The sequence below is a fragment of the Xenia sp. Carnegie-2017 genome, unplaced genomic scaffold, assembly GCF_021976095.1.
Source record: "Xenia sp. Carnegie-2017 unplaced genomic scaffold, XeniaSp_v1 HiC_scaffold_25, whole genome shotgun sequence".
In the NCBI taxonomy this organism is placed as follows: Eukaryota; Metazoa; Cnidaria; class Anthozoa; order Malacalcyonacea; family Xeniidae; genus Xenia; species Xenia sp. Carnegie-2017.
In genome coordinates this window covers 1355444-1371221 of record NW_025813488.1, presented here as the reverse complement: position 1 = coordinate 1371221, position 15778 = coordinate 1355444, and the positions used below count along the sequence as shown (strand labels likewise).

The window sequence follows — 15778 nt, the reverse complement described above, 5'->3', positions numbered from 1 at the left end:
AAGTATTTTAATTATTTTTAATTTGGCGTGACTTAAATTTCGCGACAGACATACCGATAATTTAAGGCTGCGATTCAATGATCTAGAACCCAATCTACTCCCAGTCTACTAGATACCTGACTTTACCTAAATTCTATAGTTCCGAGTGAAGCTAGCCGCCGTCTTGAAAGATGGCAAAAACTGACGATATTTACGACTAATATATGCTTCTTCTGTCTAGATATACAGCTGCAGAGTTGATTGTTTAGATTTTGCTTTTCATTTTTTTAAACTTTCTCTTAACTTATTTTTGCCCGAGAGTCTCGCTCTTTGCCACCTTTCAAGATGGCGTCATTGCCTCACCTTGACACGGTAGTTAGACATCTAGAGGATTGGGTTCTAAATCATTGGGGCAATTACATACGCCGTGTTGCTACAAGATACTGTCACCGATAAACTGCGGCCTCTTTAACAATTACTTGTAATAAAAATATTGTGATTGTATGTATTCGATTGTCTTTGCTGGAACATCAGTCGTAGACAGTGAGATGTTTCTGAGCTGTTTTTAAATTTGTTCGATTTTGTCTGAGGGACCACAAAGTACCGTCGGTGTCTAAGATCGCAATTTGGAAAATAATTGATGTTGTAATAATGACATTGAACAATTTCTCGCATGCGTCAACACGTCTATTCTTTAATAAGTCAATACGTCTATTCTTTAATGATTGAACTCCTAAAGTTTTCATTTAGATATCCAATTGATTTTCGGCACCCGGACGAAGACAGACGACCCATCAGGCACGATTACGAAGATCCTTACTACGAGAGAGAAAGATTTTATCGCCCTCTCGAACATGATTTTCCACATAGACCGTGTGAGTTATGGGACCGTGATTTCGACCGTCGTGATGCCGATCGCTTCTTGTTGGAGAGGGATATCAGGGATCGCGGGGAATTCAGGCCTGGTGATCCCTATGACGAACTGCTCTATCGGGAAGACCCTATCTACGATAGACATCGAGCTTTCGAAGGCCGCGAGGAATTCGATCATCATCGAGAGGTCGGCAGAGGTCGTTACGATGAATTACTTCCCGAAGGAAGGCCACGTGACTATAGGCATGGTCTTATCCGTGATTCGGAAGTTGCTATGTTAACTGAACGTGAAGGACTGTATCAATCGACGGCAATTGATTACAAACATGGCTGGCGAGAGGAAGAAAGGAGACGGAATCATCCTGAAATTTATGATGAGCGCGATCTCCCCCCGAAAAGACTATCGAAACCTACGTTAGAGGTGGTTGCCATTGGTGATCTCTTGGAATCACCTGGGAGGGATACCAGACCCGAAAGGGTAAGCATATTATTGGATTTCTAAATTTTTCTGTTGCAGTGATTGTGTATAAAATTCTGTCTGTTCACAAGATTTGTATTACTCCATACAAATTCAGATTGCTATCAAAAATCATTTGACAAATCTATGTAGCCAACGCAAATACGTGTAGCATTTTATTTTCTCATATATGCTGTAGCTTATGTGAATGAAAAGTATAAAAAGTTGGCAAACCATAAATTTGTCATATTGTCAAAATTTTCGCTCTTAATCACGCAAAATGATTAAGTTACGAAAAAATAGATGTTCTTGCTCCGTCTTTAAGGAAAGTTAGCCTTTTATAACCTAATATTTCTGTAGTGCCTCAGTCAACACTTTACAGGGTTTGCGTTTGTCTTAGTAGGTCTTTAATGCAACTGAGAGTTTTTCACCCCCATTTCTAACTATCCCCTCCAACACACAACTCCAACCATCCCCTCAACCCCAGACCTCCAAATCCCTCTCCTTCAGCGAACAAACTCATGTCTCATGCTTCGACACGTAGTATTGGAATTTCTGCAACGAATGAAAATGAAATATACGTTTTTATAGACTGGAACGAAACGCATTCTTTCTTCCAAGATACACTAAACAAAAACATTCGTATTTAGATTGTGTTTATATTCCGTGGTCTTCCGGGTAGTGGAAAAACTCATATCGCTCGGCTTATCAAGGTAATTTCGCTTGTTCACTTGAAAAAAGTTGTCATCTGTTTTTCTTAGAAAGTCATATTTGTTCTAGGATAAAGAGGTTGCTTGTGGAGCGGCTGCTCCCCGCATTTTGAATCTAGATGACTATTTCTTACAAGAAATCACTAAGGAGGAAAAAGATCCTGAAACTGGAAAAAAAGTTAAAGTAAAGGTTAGACACAAAATTACAGATGGTCAACACAGTGTTAAGGTCACTCCTTAATACTTGCTATTTCTTATTTTTCAACAACTACCAAACATTCTTATGCTTTTTGCAGAGTGACTCCCACATTTTATTTTTTCTTTATTCTTTGTAGTTGCACAATGATACCCACATCAATTCTATATGCACGGCGATACCTCCTTCCATTTTCTTTCTGCACTGATAGCCTTATTCATTAAACATATACAATGATACTCCCATCAACTCTACTTGCACATTGATACTCCCATCAACTCTACTTGCACATTGATACTCCCATCAACTCTACTTACACATTGATACTCCCATCCACTATACTGACACGTTGATACTCCCATCCACTATACTGACACATTGATACTCCCATCCACTCTACTGACACATTGATACTCCCATCCACTCTACTGACACATTGATACTCCCATCCACTCTACTGACACATTGATACTCCCATCCACTCTACTGACACATTGATACTCCCATCCTGTACTAGCTATTATGTTTTTGACATTTTCTACATAGCAGTTTGACACTTCCCTTACATTCCTATTTAGTAATAACGCAATAATTTCCTTAATATTCGAGAGTGTTGTGTTTTGCAGCATGTTTAACTGCCATTGATGTCAACCCTTTTAGAGAACCGAGTACGAGTACGAGCCCGAACTGGAAGAAAGTTATCGTAAAAGCTTGTTCAAATCCTTTAACAAAACATTGGACGATGGATTTTTCCCCATGGTCATTCTTGATTGTGTCAACAACAAAATAAAACATTTCGATCATTTTTGGAGCGCCGCTAAACAGAAAGGTTTCGAGGTGTATGTCGCGGAAATAACCGCTGATATAAACGACTGTGCGAAAAAGAATACTCACAATCGTTCAATTGATGATATCAAGAAAGTAAGTGATCATTTTCTTTCATCCGTTATGCACAATGTACAATGTGAGTTTACTTTTGTCTTCAACAACTATGTGTATTTTAAAGTGTCCTTATTAAGGTCGCGGAAGTAACATTGTTATACCAATGTCAACAACTAGTGCAATAGATTTAAAGGATGAAAAGTTTGTCTTAATGGGGTTTTCGGGCCTAGAGGTCGGTGACTCTGTGCCGGAATGCGACGTAAAAAGAAGCACACATGCATTAAGATATAGCTTCATCATATAGGTTTATAGTTATCAAAAATGCTGCTCTAGCAAATCTTCTTAAAAAAACGCAATTTAAATTAAGATGGCGCATGCATGTATTGTTTGACGACATCGATTGAGTGAATAATCAAAGAAAACTTTTCGAACGCTATCTCACACTGAATTCTTTATGATCGTGCATTCTTCTGTAAATTTGAAATTATCGTGTTCTTTTTACGTCACTTCCGACATCGAGTCACATAAAGATAAAATTTCCGAGTCACCTATTCTAGACCCGAAATGTCCATAAAGATAAAGTTTTCGACCTATCAAATATATTGCAAATGCTACAAAATTCATTTCCCTGACCCTGATGTAGGTACTTAAAGCAAATTTTAACCACACATCCACTCATTCTTCACCCTATTACAGGGCTCGAAATAGCGGGGTGCCATTGGCTAAAAGCACGCCATATTTAGTCATGGCAGGCGCAAAAAAAGATTGAACTGCCTGGTGGAAAAAACAGAAGGCGAAATTCTAAAAATTTGCTTTCTTTTGTTTGCTTGTAATAACTCAATTTTAATTTTTCGAGCAGCGATTGTAGTTGAAACAAATATACCAGGTAGCAAGTTATAAATTTTGGCGATTGGCAAGCTCAATAAAGTTGGCGGGCAAAGCTCACTTGACCAGCAGCTAAAAATTTAAATAAAATATCATATTTTTTTCAATTTCGAGGCTTGCACTATCAGCAAAATCTACCGACTTCACGCAGGTAGTTTGGGCTAATGTCAAGTCTTCCCTAACAGCGTTCGACTTTTTTACACCAAGATGGTCAGCATTACACCAACTGACCATTTATTCGATTCACAACCCAACATCACTGCAGCCCATTTAACGCTAAACTAAACGTCTAAACTTTCAATTTCGCTCGACATTTTTTCCTTCTGCCTGTAGATCATGGATTCTTGGGAAGATACACCTGGCCATTATATTCAAGTTGATGTTCGCTCGTTGCTACAAGATGCTGCTATTACCGAGGTATTGCATGATAAATGTGTATGGATCTATTTTATTAACTTTGTTGAATGTGTGAAAGGGATGGGGCTGAGACTGAAGTTACGGTTAACGGTTGATATATTGTGAGGGTGGGGTTTTTGGTATGGTTTGGGTTGGGGTTAGGGGTGTGGTTAGGGTGGGGGTTAGTGGTGGCGATGAATTTGGGTTTCGATTGTGGTAGCATACTTCCAAAATCGGCTGTGAAAGATTGCGTTTTTGTTGGCGCACCATTTGCATCCATATTTTTACTTCTCTGCGGTTTTGTTTCATTCTTGTACCACTTGATCGCACTTTACGCTTACCCGGCGAAATGATTGACTGGAGAACGACTTTTCCACTCCTCATTTGACTCTGAAAATGACTACCGCTAAGGTTGTCGAAACGTCAGTCAACAACAACAAAAACAGCCTTCTCAGGACTATACCAATCTGGACGATCTACATTTACAAACATGTAACGATACTCCGGGGTTCAAACCATTTACTTTTCCATTCTGTTCCGTTTTTTTACGAAGTTGCTATAATATCAAGAATTTCATTCAAGTAATGATTGAAATTAGGAATACAGTTATTCCATGATTTCCGTTATCTATGAGATAAGAAATAAAAAACAATAACTTCAAAACTTCTGCGGCATGATTGCTATTTCAACAGCAGCATGAACTCATCTTAGGGCCCGTCCACACTAACGCTGATTCAAAGGCATACGGATTCGTTTAATCGAAAAAACGCATCAATTGATCCGGCCTAACAATCGATTAATGATAAAATAAAATCAAATTTACCTAAATCATGCCATATTTATTTAGAGTTTGCCGTTGTTGTCTGTTGTAAAATGATTGTGACACAAACAATAGAAATTATGTGATATTTTAAAATCAGGTTGAGATGGAGGCTGTAGACGAGCCTGGTACGAGTAAAGAAGATGCTTCGCTTGATTTGGACGAAGAGGTTTGTAATCGTTAGTTAGGCCGCTCTCCGGAGTAGTTATTTAGGCATTGATATTGTCGTTTGAGACGCATCTCCGCTTGTCGAGTCTCGGCATCTTTATAAAGCGTGCAACGTTGGCAAACATGGCTTTATTCATCGACCGTTTTTATAACGCGCAGTAAAATCGTAGAAATGTTTCCCATCAGCAAATCGCGAAAGGTTTATGTGAAAATGCTTTAGAAATGCTTTCGAAGGGTGTATTTATCCTTGAAAAGTGCAGACTAATGATTCAATATTGTAGCATGAAGATTCGTTATTCAAGAGTCGCTGGAATGAGACTGATGTCACTGAAAAAACATTAGGTAAGGTGCAAACCACTTCTTTTGTATGAAAATATAGTTTTGTATCTATGGCATAGCTAGCTCTTGCCAAATCGTATTTGAATTTTGTTTCCCTCATCTCAACATGTAAATTTTTTATCAAATTCGTTCTTGCTTTCTTCATGCTGGTCTACTTTTCTACTAGACAAGTTGGACGGCATCAAATCACGTGGTACAAAGAGGAAATCCCATCATTCCACGTTGCCCGAGGACTTCGAAGATGACCCGTATGACGAAAGAGAGGAGGATATGCGACTTGGAAAGAAACGAGTTAGTCGCTTATTTTTTTGTTTTTCGTACCGTTTCTGTGGAAGGGATCTCAATTGCAATTGTACAATGACCTAGAACGGAATCTACTAGATATCTTACAAGTCTTGATTGATATCTTATCTAAAACGGACGATATTTACGATTAATATTTTCTTTTCCTGATTTGATATACATTTGCAAAATGGATAGTCAAGGTTTAATTTTCAAAATGTTTGATGTGATTGAGTTTTAAACTTTCTTCTAGATTATTTTTATTTTGAGTTTCGCTTTTTGCCACTTTTCAAGATGTTGTACATTTCTCACATTGACTCGGTAGTTAGACATCTAGAGGATTGGGTTCTAAATCATTGGTGTTATATAATATGAGATCTCTTTTTTTCACTGTAGGTACGTTGGGTGGATATTGAAGAACGCAAACACCTCGAACATCGACGAAAGATAGGCTTTTGTATTGGTACTGACTGGAGTTTACTTACAAATCCTGATGCTGAAATTCCACAGTGAAACAACTTGAGGGTGTGTTTAGAATACTTGACTGTGCTTATATTGGGGAACGCGAGAACGTTTTCAGTATTGAAGGAGTTTATTCAATTGGCTAAAGTCTATAGGCTCAGGATTTCGAGAGGCCCGTGGTATCTAGACATAATTAGTTTTTACTTTTTGCCATTTCGGAATAGGTAAATGTGCCTATTTTCGACTATTTATGCGATCGAAAACCGTATAAAGCGATTGAATATTCAAAGGAGATTTTACTTTCGTAATATCAATTGTTTTAATGCGTGATGCTTAGAAATTATGAAGTAGCGGGTTTTCCCAATTTCCTCGACAATGTTAATGATTTTCTAAAAGCAAAGGAACGTCAGGAGCTCAAATTTCGTCAAGGACTGAACTTAGTGGGAAGAATAATTATCACGTAAAGTCCCAAAACTTAGTCTTGGCTTTCAGTTCCCCTAACTAGCAAACCGCCACTTGTGAGGGTTAGATTATCATATAGTTAGCCTTGCCTTTGTAGTAGCTTTTTTCACCTTTACGCAGGTGATGAAATTTGCTTAGCAGCATACTTATTACAGTGTTTTTGACTAAGTGGACTTATCTTTCCTCAGGTTGAACATTTGATTCCCCCTCCACATTGCCACCCCACAACCAAAGCTACTACGTACCTCATCTGTGTAACTATCACATCAACACATCAATTTTTCTATCCATGGTAATTCTTTTCTTTCAAATAGGTTTAGATGCGGCAGAACGAGTCGTTGTTGTTCTCGCTTAAAGACATGAAGATCTTTCGATTTCTCTCTACATATAGGTAGTCATTAACCTCTACCAAACATTTGAAAATTTGCTTTTCTTTAATGCATGGATTTTCAAATATCGCTCATAGAACGCCGTTTGATATCGGTCTCAATCGAAGCTCATGTCTGTTTATATCATCACTCTGATTGCCTGGTGATGAGAAATTTTACGTATACTGTATGAATTCAGGCGAATTCTGAACATGAAAAATGGGATGCTATGATGCTGAATGTTGAACGGATTAGTCTGAGTTCATATAAAAGGTTTTGATGAAATAATCTCGTACCCAGAGTATGTTTGCTTCCAATATGGTTGGGCGCTTAGATAAAGCAAAAATTTCTGGGTTCAAAGAATGTTTAAAATCGAAAAACCTTAAATAGATGCGATTTCATGTCTTCTTTTAAAGCCTATTCTTGCTTCGGATTTCCAAGTAAGATTTTTAAAAAATACTGAATTTACGCTCGACTACTGTAAAATACGTATTTTATGTCGCTAAAATCTGCCGCACACGCGAACTGTAATGATTGATTTTGTAGTATTGTTATAGTTAAGATATTAGTTTTAAATTGGCGTACTTTCTACTTTCTTCGTTATTTTCCGTGATCTTAGCATGCACAAAAACTACAATACATGCGTATGTAATGTGCATGCGTTTAAAAATAACGGGTAGCTTGTATGGAATATTTACGGAGACGCTTCTAGAAACTACTGAATTTCTCCGTTATATGTTGTTTCAGTTTCTACCGATGCAACCATGGCTTGTTATTGGTTGAAAGTACAATGAAGTGCATTACGCATTACAAATCAATAAGTCTAACGAGCGAAAAATTAATCTTCATCGCCATTGCTTGATTAACCTAATGGGAAAACCCATTCATCTTATTTTGGTACTATCAGTAGCGTAGCCAGCCCTGGTGGTTGTGCTATGCAAATTTCAGAGCATTAACATTATTCATTTTAAAAGAAATCTATTGTTTCTACAGTGATTAAGCACAGGAAAAATTTTCATAGGAGGACTTGATTTGCGGGATTTATAAGTTTGGTGCCTATTATGGCCGCCAAACGAGTTTCGGTTCATCTTTTGCCATGGTTGAGGTGGGGATCATTGTTTTATAAGTAGTTTGTAAAGATAAAATCTTGTTTTAAGCCCTGTTCACACGATACCCCATTGGTTTGATACCGGAGTACTTTTCGTACCGGATAGGCTTTGCGTTATACGGCTCCGCTGCAATCCGATACGCTTTCTATCGTTTCCGGAGCGATCTGACTCCGCTGTGGAAGTGTTATGAAAACCGATCCGATCCGCTCAGTAAATCCGTTCCGTTGTCGTGTGAACGCTCGAATCCGATACGTTCCACTTTGGTAACTAAAAAGTTTCAGCGATTTTTCAAAAATGAAAGCAAACATAGCGATACAAACTATGTTTTCAATGAATAATTCCGCCAGCAAATATAATATATCTTCAGCAAGGCATGTTTAAGCTTTTGACAATGTATTATCGTAGTGTGAAAAGCTTCTTTCTAGTATTACTGTAATGTCAACATATATTCGGTCGTATTTGGACTTTATACTCTTCCAGTCCTTGCGCCCATACGTACAAAATGATGCAAAAACCTTAAAAAACTCAAAAAAAGCTGTACTTTGTTATCTGTCAAAAAAATTTATCATTTTCTTACGAAATATTTGAATTAGCAACCATCGTTATTGCTTGCACATACAAACACTGGGGCGAACTAAGAACTAATGTTGCGTCTTACGAATCCGACATTGTATGAACATTTTACGTATGGAATTGCTCAGCGAATCCGGTACAATACAAAAGCGGTATCGTGTGAATAGGGTCTTAGTTTCAAGCAAGCCCATTTGTTCTCTGATATACTGAAAAATAAGTGTTACTTCGGATTCGCCAATTTTACTTTCTTCCCGCATGCGCAGTTCAAAACATTGCACGAGTTAACTTGTGAGGTGCGTCATTTTTTGAAAGAGTGTGTTTAGTGTATCATTAATCAGCCGAGTGCTAAAAGAGACGACAAATCTCAACACACTGCTTCAGATATAAGCAAAAACAAAGACAAAAGAAATTATAAAAGAATGCATTGAAGCTTCTAGCACAATTATCGACAAAAGCACAAGCTCAGCAGCTTTAATAAGCGTAAGGGTAAAACAAAAGCAAATACGTAAAAATTTTATTTTTCGTTTCCTCCACTCCGGACAATATACTTTGTTTTGTTGTCTACTATAAGTAAAGTATGAATGATTAAAACATTTGCACGTCAAAACTATTGAATGGGGGACCTGATCGAATTCACGATTGACAGGCGTTCGTACCACTGAACATAAATCGATCTGGAACGATAACTCCTTGTCCAATGTTCTGTAGTCAGTTGAAAAACATTTTGAACATCTCTACGAATACGGGTTTTAAATTTCATGGGGTTTGGTTTTCACGTATCGCTTCATCCATTACTGACCTTTTTTTCCGATTGAGCCGTAGAAGGTAAGTGCATTAGATAGGGTGTATATTCCATGAATAGAATCATCAAAAAATAAAAAAGAAAAACTTCTTTTCGGCTCATTTAATTCAGGTGTATTTTATATATGAGATATAAAATTAACCTTATTAGGTAATATTAAATATTTTCTAACTATATTTAGTTTCAAAAGAACCTTGACCACTTAAAGAGTCAGGAAAAAATAGTTTATTACTTCACTCTGTGTTATCGTTCCAGATCTGTTTTAATTGATTCGAACCATTGTCGAACAGCACGTGTTAATATTTTGTTATACGGTCGATCCTATTACTTTTTATCCATCTAACACTGTTTCATTACCTCATTTTGATTGGATGCATGTCACTTACCATTGTGCAATAAGAATGGCGATTTTGAATCACATGAGGTGACTTTGACCAATTGCTAAACAGAAGCGGAATTTCGAAAATCTCTAAATTGAAAGTCGGCCAATGGCGGAATTTTTAGCTGAGAGTCCAGATTCCCAGAAAAACACTTCGAGGAATCAAGAAATGAAAATATTTTTCGGGAAAGACGTGTAAAAGAAGAAACAAAATACATTCTCGTAAAGAGAGTTCCAAGAGGAAGCCAGTTAAAGCTTGTTGATGAGCGAAAACTGTTTTTTAATAAATGAATCAAAGTAGTTTTGTGAACAAAGAAAAGAGCCTACAGGGCATTTTTGAAACCATTGTCAGAAGAACAAAGGTAAATATTGTTGTTTGCTGGACCATGTTGTACAGAATAACAGAATATGTAAAAGCCCAATATAACAGAAGCCAATAATTGTAATTGTGAGTATGTACAATACATAGCTAAAGTTTTTTGTGGCCTCTCAATTGAATATGCAATGGAAATAAATATTGTTTATTTAATAATCATTAAGATGAGAAGACATTTTTACTTAAGCACAAGCTGACAGTACCCCATCTATCTATAGTAAAATCAACCATTGCTGCATGGTATTGTCTTTTATGGAGTGTCAAATTATCAGTAGGATTAATGATAATGGTTCAATATAGTTATTGTGGCCGTCTTTAGTGAGTTTCTCATAGGGGAACCATCTTTTCCTCCACATTTTCACGCCTAGTACACTAGGGTCACTTTATTGCATTTAAAGTATTGGTAGAATTATCATTGACTTGTGTTCATTCATTTTAAATGTCAACCAACAGTCATGTACAAGCTAATTTTTGTATCAATAAACATATATAAGTGTGATTACAATTTGAATCATTGATGTAATGATGTGTGTTCTATTTTTTCTACTTATATATTTTATTTTGGTGGATGAGATTGGGTGAGATGCAAAAAATATATAGTAATTAAGTGTTTTATGGCTAAAGCATTAACATAAATTATAATAATATATTATATGTTTATCATTCATATGCATTTTATGTAATTGAATGTACTATTCCTATTTACAATGAGCTTCGGACTAAGTGCATAAATTAGCATGAATATAGTGATTGATCTAGACTAGTAATCTTTCTTTTGAAATTCAGTTGTGTAATCTTCAGCATTCTTCCTTTTGCATATCAACAATTTATTTTGTAATCATAATAGTTTCACATTTTAAAGCAGGCTTCAAGGCCTGTTGTTTTATGTTTTTCAGCCGTATGAATGGTGAAAGACATTCAAGAATATTTGTGCATTATTTCAAACCTTTGTAATGCTGAGAATTTCACTTCTCAAAATAAATGATTTTGTTTATAAATGCACTTCCTGGAAGGAATATTTGAAATTTTCTTACATGAAGTAATGACTAAAGTAAAAGTCCTGGAAACAACTTGAAGTATAAATGTTACTGTAGTGTGCGATTATATATAAGGACGGCAAAATTTGTTTGGTAATCAAAGTAATTGAGATTTTTAGCGTACTAAATTCGCTTTCAAACTAATCTCGTTTTTTGCGTGGTCAAGTAGTTTGCTAACTTGCATCTAATCCTGCGATCATCATGTCAGCAATATATCTGTATAATTTATTCCATGCTTCGTCCATCTCCTCTGTCCACAAATTCGGGAAAAATTCTTTAAATGCCAACATCATCGCCGCTCCCATTCTCTATAAATCAATAAAAGTATGGAAAGTAGTCTTTGATGTGTATATCCTGGATAGATAGGGATTTATTTGTTACCGCTTGTATTCTCAGGGATGCCCCCCTGGGGACTCCCCTAAGTCTTTACTAAGGGACGTGCGCGATGGCTGGTGTATACTGTGAGGTATTCACAGCATTACCCTGCATCTCCCTACCACCCCCTCCCTTAATAGCATTCAAGAATACATCTATTCCTGTAAAATCGAGTTTTAGTTAAAGTGCCTATGTCATGTCTAGATAGTTCCTTTTTAGATAGTTCAGATGATTTTGAACATATTTGCAATATAGTTTATACGTGGAAAATTTGATGCTCCCTCAAAGTTGATAAATTTTTGCTTGGCCGTTATGACAAAAAAAACTAGGACGAGAGTCCATATCTGACGTCAAATCGAGAACACGCGTTTAGATAATACTATAAAAGCACAGTTGTATTGTCTCATTTCACATTGTATTTTGTTTTCATTTGGTTATATATTATAAAACAATATATGAAAAAAAGATCTGTTTATAAAAACCATTTTCTACGAGTCCTATATAAAATATAGTGCAGCCTCCACAAACGAGTTCCCGATTTGACGTCGCAAATAATATTAGTTACCAGTTTTTTCATACTGGCGGTCAAACGTTAAAAAACTTAAAAACAGCAACTTAGAGGGCAAAAAACCGACAAAACCCTATTTTTTAATTCTATAATATATTGCAAAAGTGTTTCAAATCGTCCAAACTATGTAAGTAACCTAGATTCAAAAACATGACATAGACACTTTGAGCGATAAGACAAAGTTTTTTTAGAGTGCCTTCTACGTTTGATGAATTTATAACCCTTCTTCTTGCATGTCTTTATAAACGTCTTTTCTATGTTTGTCTAACTAGGTTAAACGTTTGTCAAACTTGTGGTTTGTACAAAGCTTACGCTTACGTCTTACTGGTTATTGGTAGAATGTTAATCGTGAACCCAGGTATGTAATCATTCTATATTGTCGTGTCATAATTCATATAAAAAATGGAGTGTGTTATCTTTTTGATATGGTTATGGTTCACTGTGCACGATAAACAACAGCGTGTTGCCTTTTGATATTGTCATTCCTAACAGTAAACTTACTTAGGCATATTGACAAATTTTACCTTAATAAGACAGTATATTTGTGAATGGTTAGCACAGTGGGCATTGATAAAGTGGTGTTAAAGTCCTTCAGATGGACAGCCGTCTAGAAGGTTAAAATGGAGAGCGGAGCGCGTGTTCATTCACATGTTTATGATTTCTTGATTTCCTGATTTCTTTTGAAAATGAATTGCTCAATTCCTTCCGTGAATCGCTTTCAAAAAAATCGGATCTGGCACAACTGAATATATGAATACCCACCCCCCCTCCGTATTTATATCGCAGTGAACATTGATAAATTGGCGTTTGTGTCATTTAAATGGACAAGCGGCATGTTGTACAGCGAACACAAACAATGCTAGGAATTAAAATGGCAAAATTTTTATGGATTAGCGTTTTACCTCTAAATAGTGGGGTTTCAGTTTTCTCGACTTGTGTCTTCGACCCAGCTCTTGAAGATATGTGGAACAAGACTGGAAATCATTTAGCGAGTTTACGCTGTTCTCGACCGCCGTCATTAAGCGTCTCGAATGGCCGTTTAAAAATTTTGTTTCTTCCAGCACATCGACGTTTCCCTGACCTCGAAACTCGGGGAATAAGTTTTGCATTTCCGGATATGATCTGAAAAGACTGAAAGAATATAAAAAACACGTATTTCAATCATCTTCACAAAGTGAAAAATTATCACAAAATAAGCAGAGCGAGTCATCTTGTTGCTGCAAAGAATCTTTTTGGGCTATAAATGAAATTTGCATTATTACCGAGTTCCCTGTCAACTTAACTTTCAGTGAAAGATCTTAAGATTGTCAAATGTTGACAATATTATAGAATTTTCGGTTTGTGATGAATTGACAAGATAATATAGCGAACCTATAATATGATAAATTCGCCCTGGAAGAGTCAAAATGTAGAAGTCGTATACGAGTCATTTATACTACTCACATTATAGAGACTGATTATTGCGAACAGATATCATTGTTTTCATTAGAGCAAGCCTTTTTTTCCTTTGAAAATTTTTTATCATACTGTCTTCCATTAATGCAGGGCAAATATTAGCTATTTACAAACTTCAAGGTGAGTGTGAAGTTTGTATTAATAGAATCATCTATACATTTATTTATGAATGTCTTCTTCGCCAATTACTTATTTATCTCAACTTTGCTGCGTCTCTTCATGAATTTTAAACATGGCTCGTCAGCTTCCGCACTGGGCGTTTTTTGTTGTTTTTAGAACAAAGCATTTGTGTATTTTCAACTTTATTTATGTCTATACACCTTGCTTAGATATTATCGGTGAGATTATACTTGCCAACGTTATTACGAGAGATTTTTTCGGCTTCACGTTGTTTCAACTCTTATAACTGTCTACCCCATATTCCCTTTGTAACTATTGCCGTTTACAAAATGGCTCATTACTCAATTAAGTTTCAACTTCTGTAAATCTTCTTTGATGCGACTAGATATTTGTCCGTTGAATGTCGAGTAATATATAATTCTCGCTCATTCTTTTTAGGTTTTATTGTCAGGATATAGCCAGCTATGTTCTCTGTTTCCTAATATGTTTCTGTTTTCTGTTTCCTATAGCTAATTCATGGTGTTTGTGCTCTTTGATATTTAAGTTCTCTGTTTTCTCAGGTTTTTTCGGCCTGAATATAATAAACCGTCAAATTGATCTATTAAAACATGAACTTACTTTACAAACATTTTTCTTCCAATCGCAGTTTTCTTTGGCTCAAAGAACGTCCAGGAATCCTTAATGAGCTGCTTTTGTTGAAATGATAAGTTAAGCTTTCCTTCAAACATAGCAACTGCACTATTCGTATCGACTTTTTTGAAACGTTTCGAAGACATTGAACAACCCATAGTTTTATCACAAAATCAATTGAATTATGTCGTTTTTTGTTCTTTGAATTATGATCAACGGACTTTCTCTGACAGAAGTATTTTATTGCATTATCTTCCCACCTAAGATGGGGCTGGCGTAATTGAAGGAGTCGGAAATGAATATGTTAATTGTCCTAGGAAATAAAGTAGTCGAGACTCTTCCTTCTGTTCAAATACAATACAAGATTGCCTTGGCGTCTCCAAACACATGCTCTCTTTCCTCGCAAATGATTTATTATACTTCATTCATTTCTAATAATATTGCCACATTGTCAAACGGCGCCTTGTTCCTCCTATTGAAGTGCTGCTCTCAGCAGGTGTTCAATTTTTCTTTATTAATTTGTTACAAAGAGTGCGACGGATTTCATTTGCTTGTTTTTATCGTGTTTGTTTGAAGAACATTGTTGCTTTTATTAGAACGTAATTATCAAAGGCGTCATACGAAGTGTCACATTACTATATTAAAAAATGGTTTATCTGAAATTTTCGTTAACTATAAATCATAGTTATATATGTATACGAGCTGTTATAAGGAAAGTCTTAGTTTACAAAAGGGAAAGAGTTGAAGTAATAATGTGCCATTGTATTGCAAAGTCCTGGCTTGTAAACTTTTGTTTTCGTGTAGCCATGTTGAAAAGATGCCCCTCTCTCTTTCTTTTGCTGACGTTGTCCTAACTCCTTAGTAATCAACATTACTGCTTTTTTGCAGTGAAATTAACATCAATACTTTTGCAAATAATAACTTGCTTTGCTAATAAATGCAGTCCACACACATTCCTGATTGTTGTATTACAAAGAAATGTTATTTTAGACGCCAAACATCTTATTTGATATAAAGTGTTTTTCAACACTTGTGCCATTGTGCTTGATGTCTTCCTGGATCACGCTGCAATTAT

General features: G+C 36.2%; 2 protein-coding genes across 9 annotated transcripts in view; one reads left to right on the top strand and one right to left on the bottom strand.

Moving 5' to 3' along the window:
- The window catches only part of LOC124453372, a 62146-nt gene that overhangs the window by 5276 nt on the left and 41092 nt on the right, over window positions 1-15778 (top strand). For 7 of the 8 annotated variants that reach the window (XR_006951068.1, XR_006951067.1, XR_006951065.1 and 4 more), the window contains exons 8-18: window positions 730-1330; window positions 1960-2022; window positions 2090-2209; window positions 2876-3136; window positions 4316-4399; window positions 5299-5367; window positions 5648-5708; window positions 5872-5996; window positions 6384-6512; window positions 7226-7302; window positions 12771-12856. Coding sequence is in view for 1 of the 8 variants with exons in the window: in XM_047004193.1 (XP_046860149.1) it covers window positions 730-1330; window positions 1960-2022; window positions 2090-2209; window positions 2876-3136; window positions 4316-4399; window positions 5299-5367; window positions 5648-5708; window positions 5872-5996; window positions 6384-6500 (1501 nt within the window). In the remaining 7 variants the exon portion in view is untranslated. Of the gene's footprint in view, window positions 1-729; window positions 1331-1959; window positions 2023-2089; window positions 2210-2875; window positions 3137-4315; window positions 4400-5298; window positions 5368-5647; window positions 5709-5871; window positions 5997-6383; window positions 6513-7225; window positions 7871-12770; window positions 12857-15778 lie in introns of those variants that run through there. The other variant, XM_047004193.1, reaches the window with a different exon arrangement.
- LOC124453376 (neuroglobin-like) lies at window positions 11329-13656 on the bottom strand. Its single transcript, XM_047004199.1, has 2 exons — window positions 13401-13656; window positions 11329-11863 (listed from the first exon to the last, which is right to left on the bottom strand). The coding sequence occupies exons 1-2, from the start codon at window positions 13605-13607 to the stop codon at window positions 11729-11731; spliced, it is 342 nt and encodes a 113-aa protein (XP_046860155.1). The 5' UTR covers window positions 13608-13656; the 3' UTR covers window positions 11329-11728.

What these genes read in the sequence shown, in the direction of transcription:
- LOC124453376 (XM_047004199.1), bottom strand. Translation starts at nt 13,607, where the DNA reads ATGCAAAACTTATTCCCCGAGTTTCGAGGTCAGGGAAACGTCGATGTG. An exon ending in TGAAACCCCACTATTTAGAG is followed by an intron (nt 11,864 to 13,400) that starts GTAAAACGCTAA and finishes ATTGATTTATAG; the next exon opens with AGAATGGGAGCGGCGATGAT.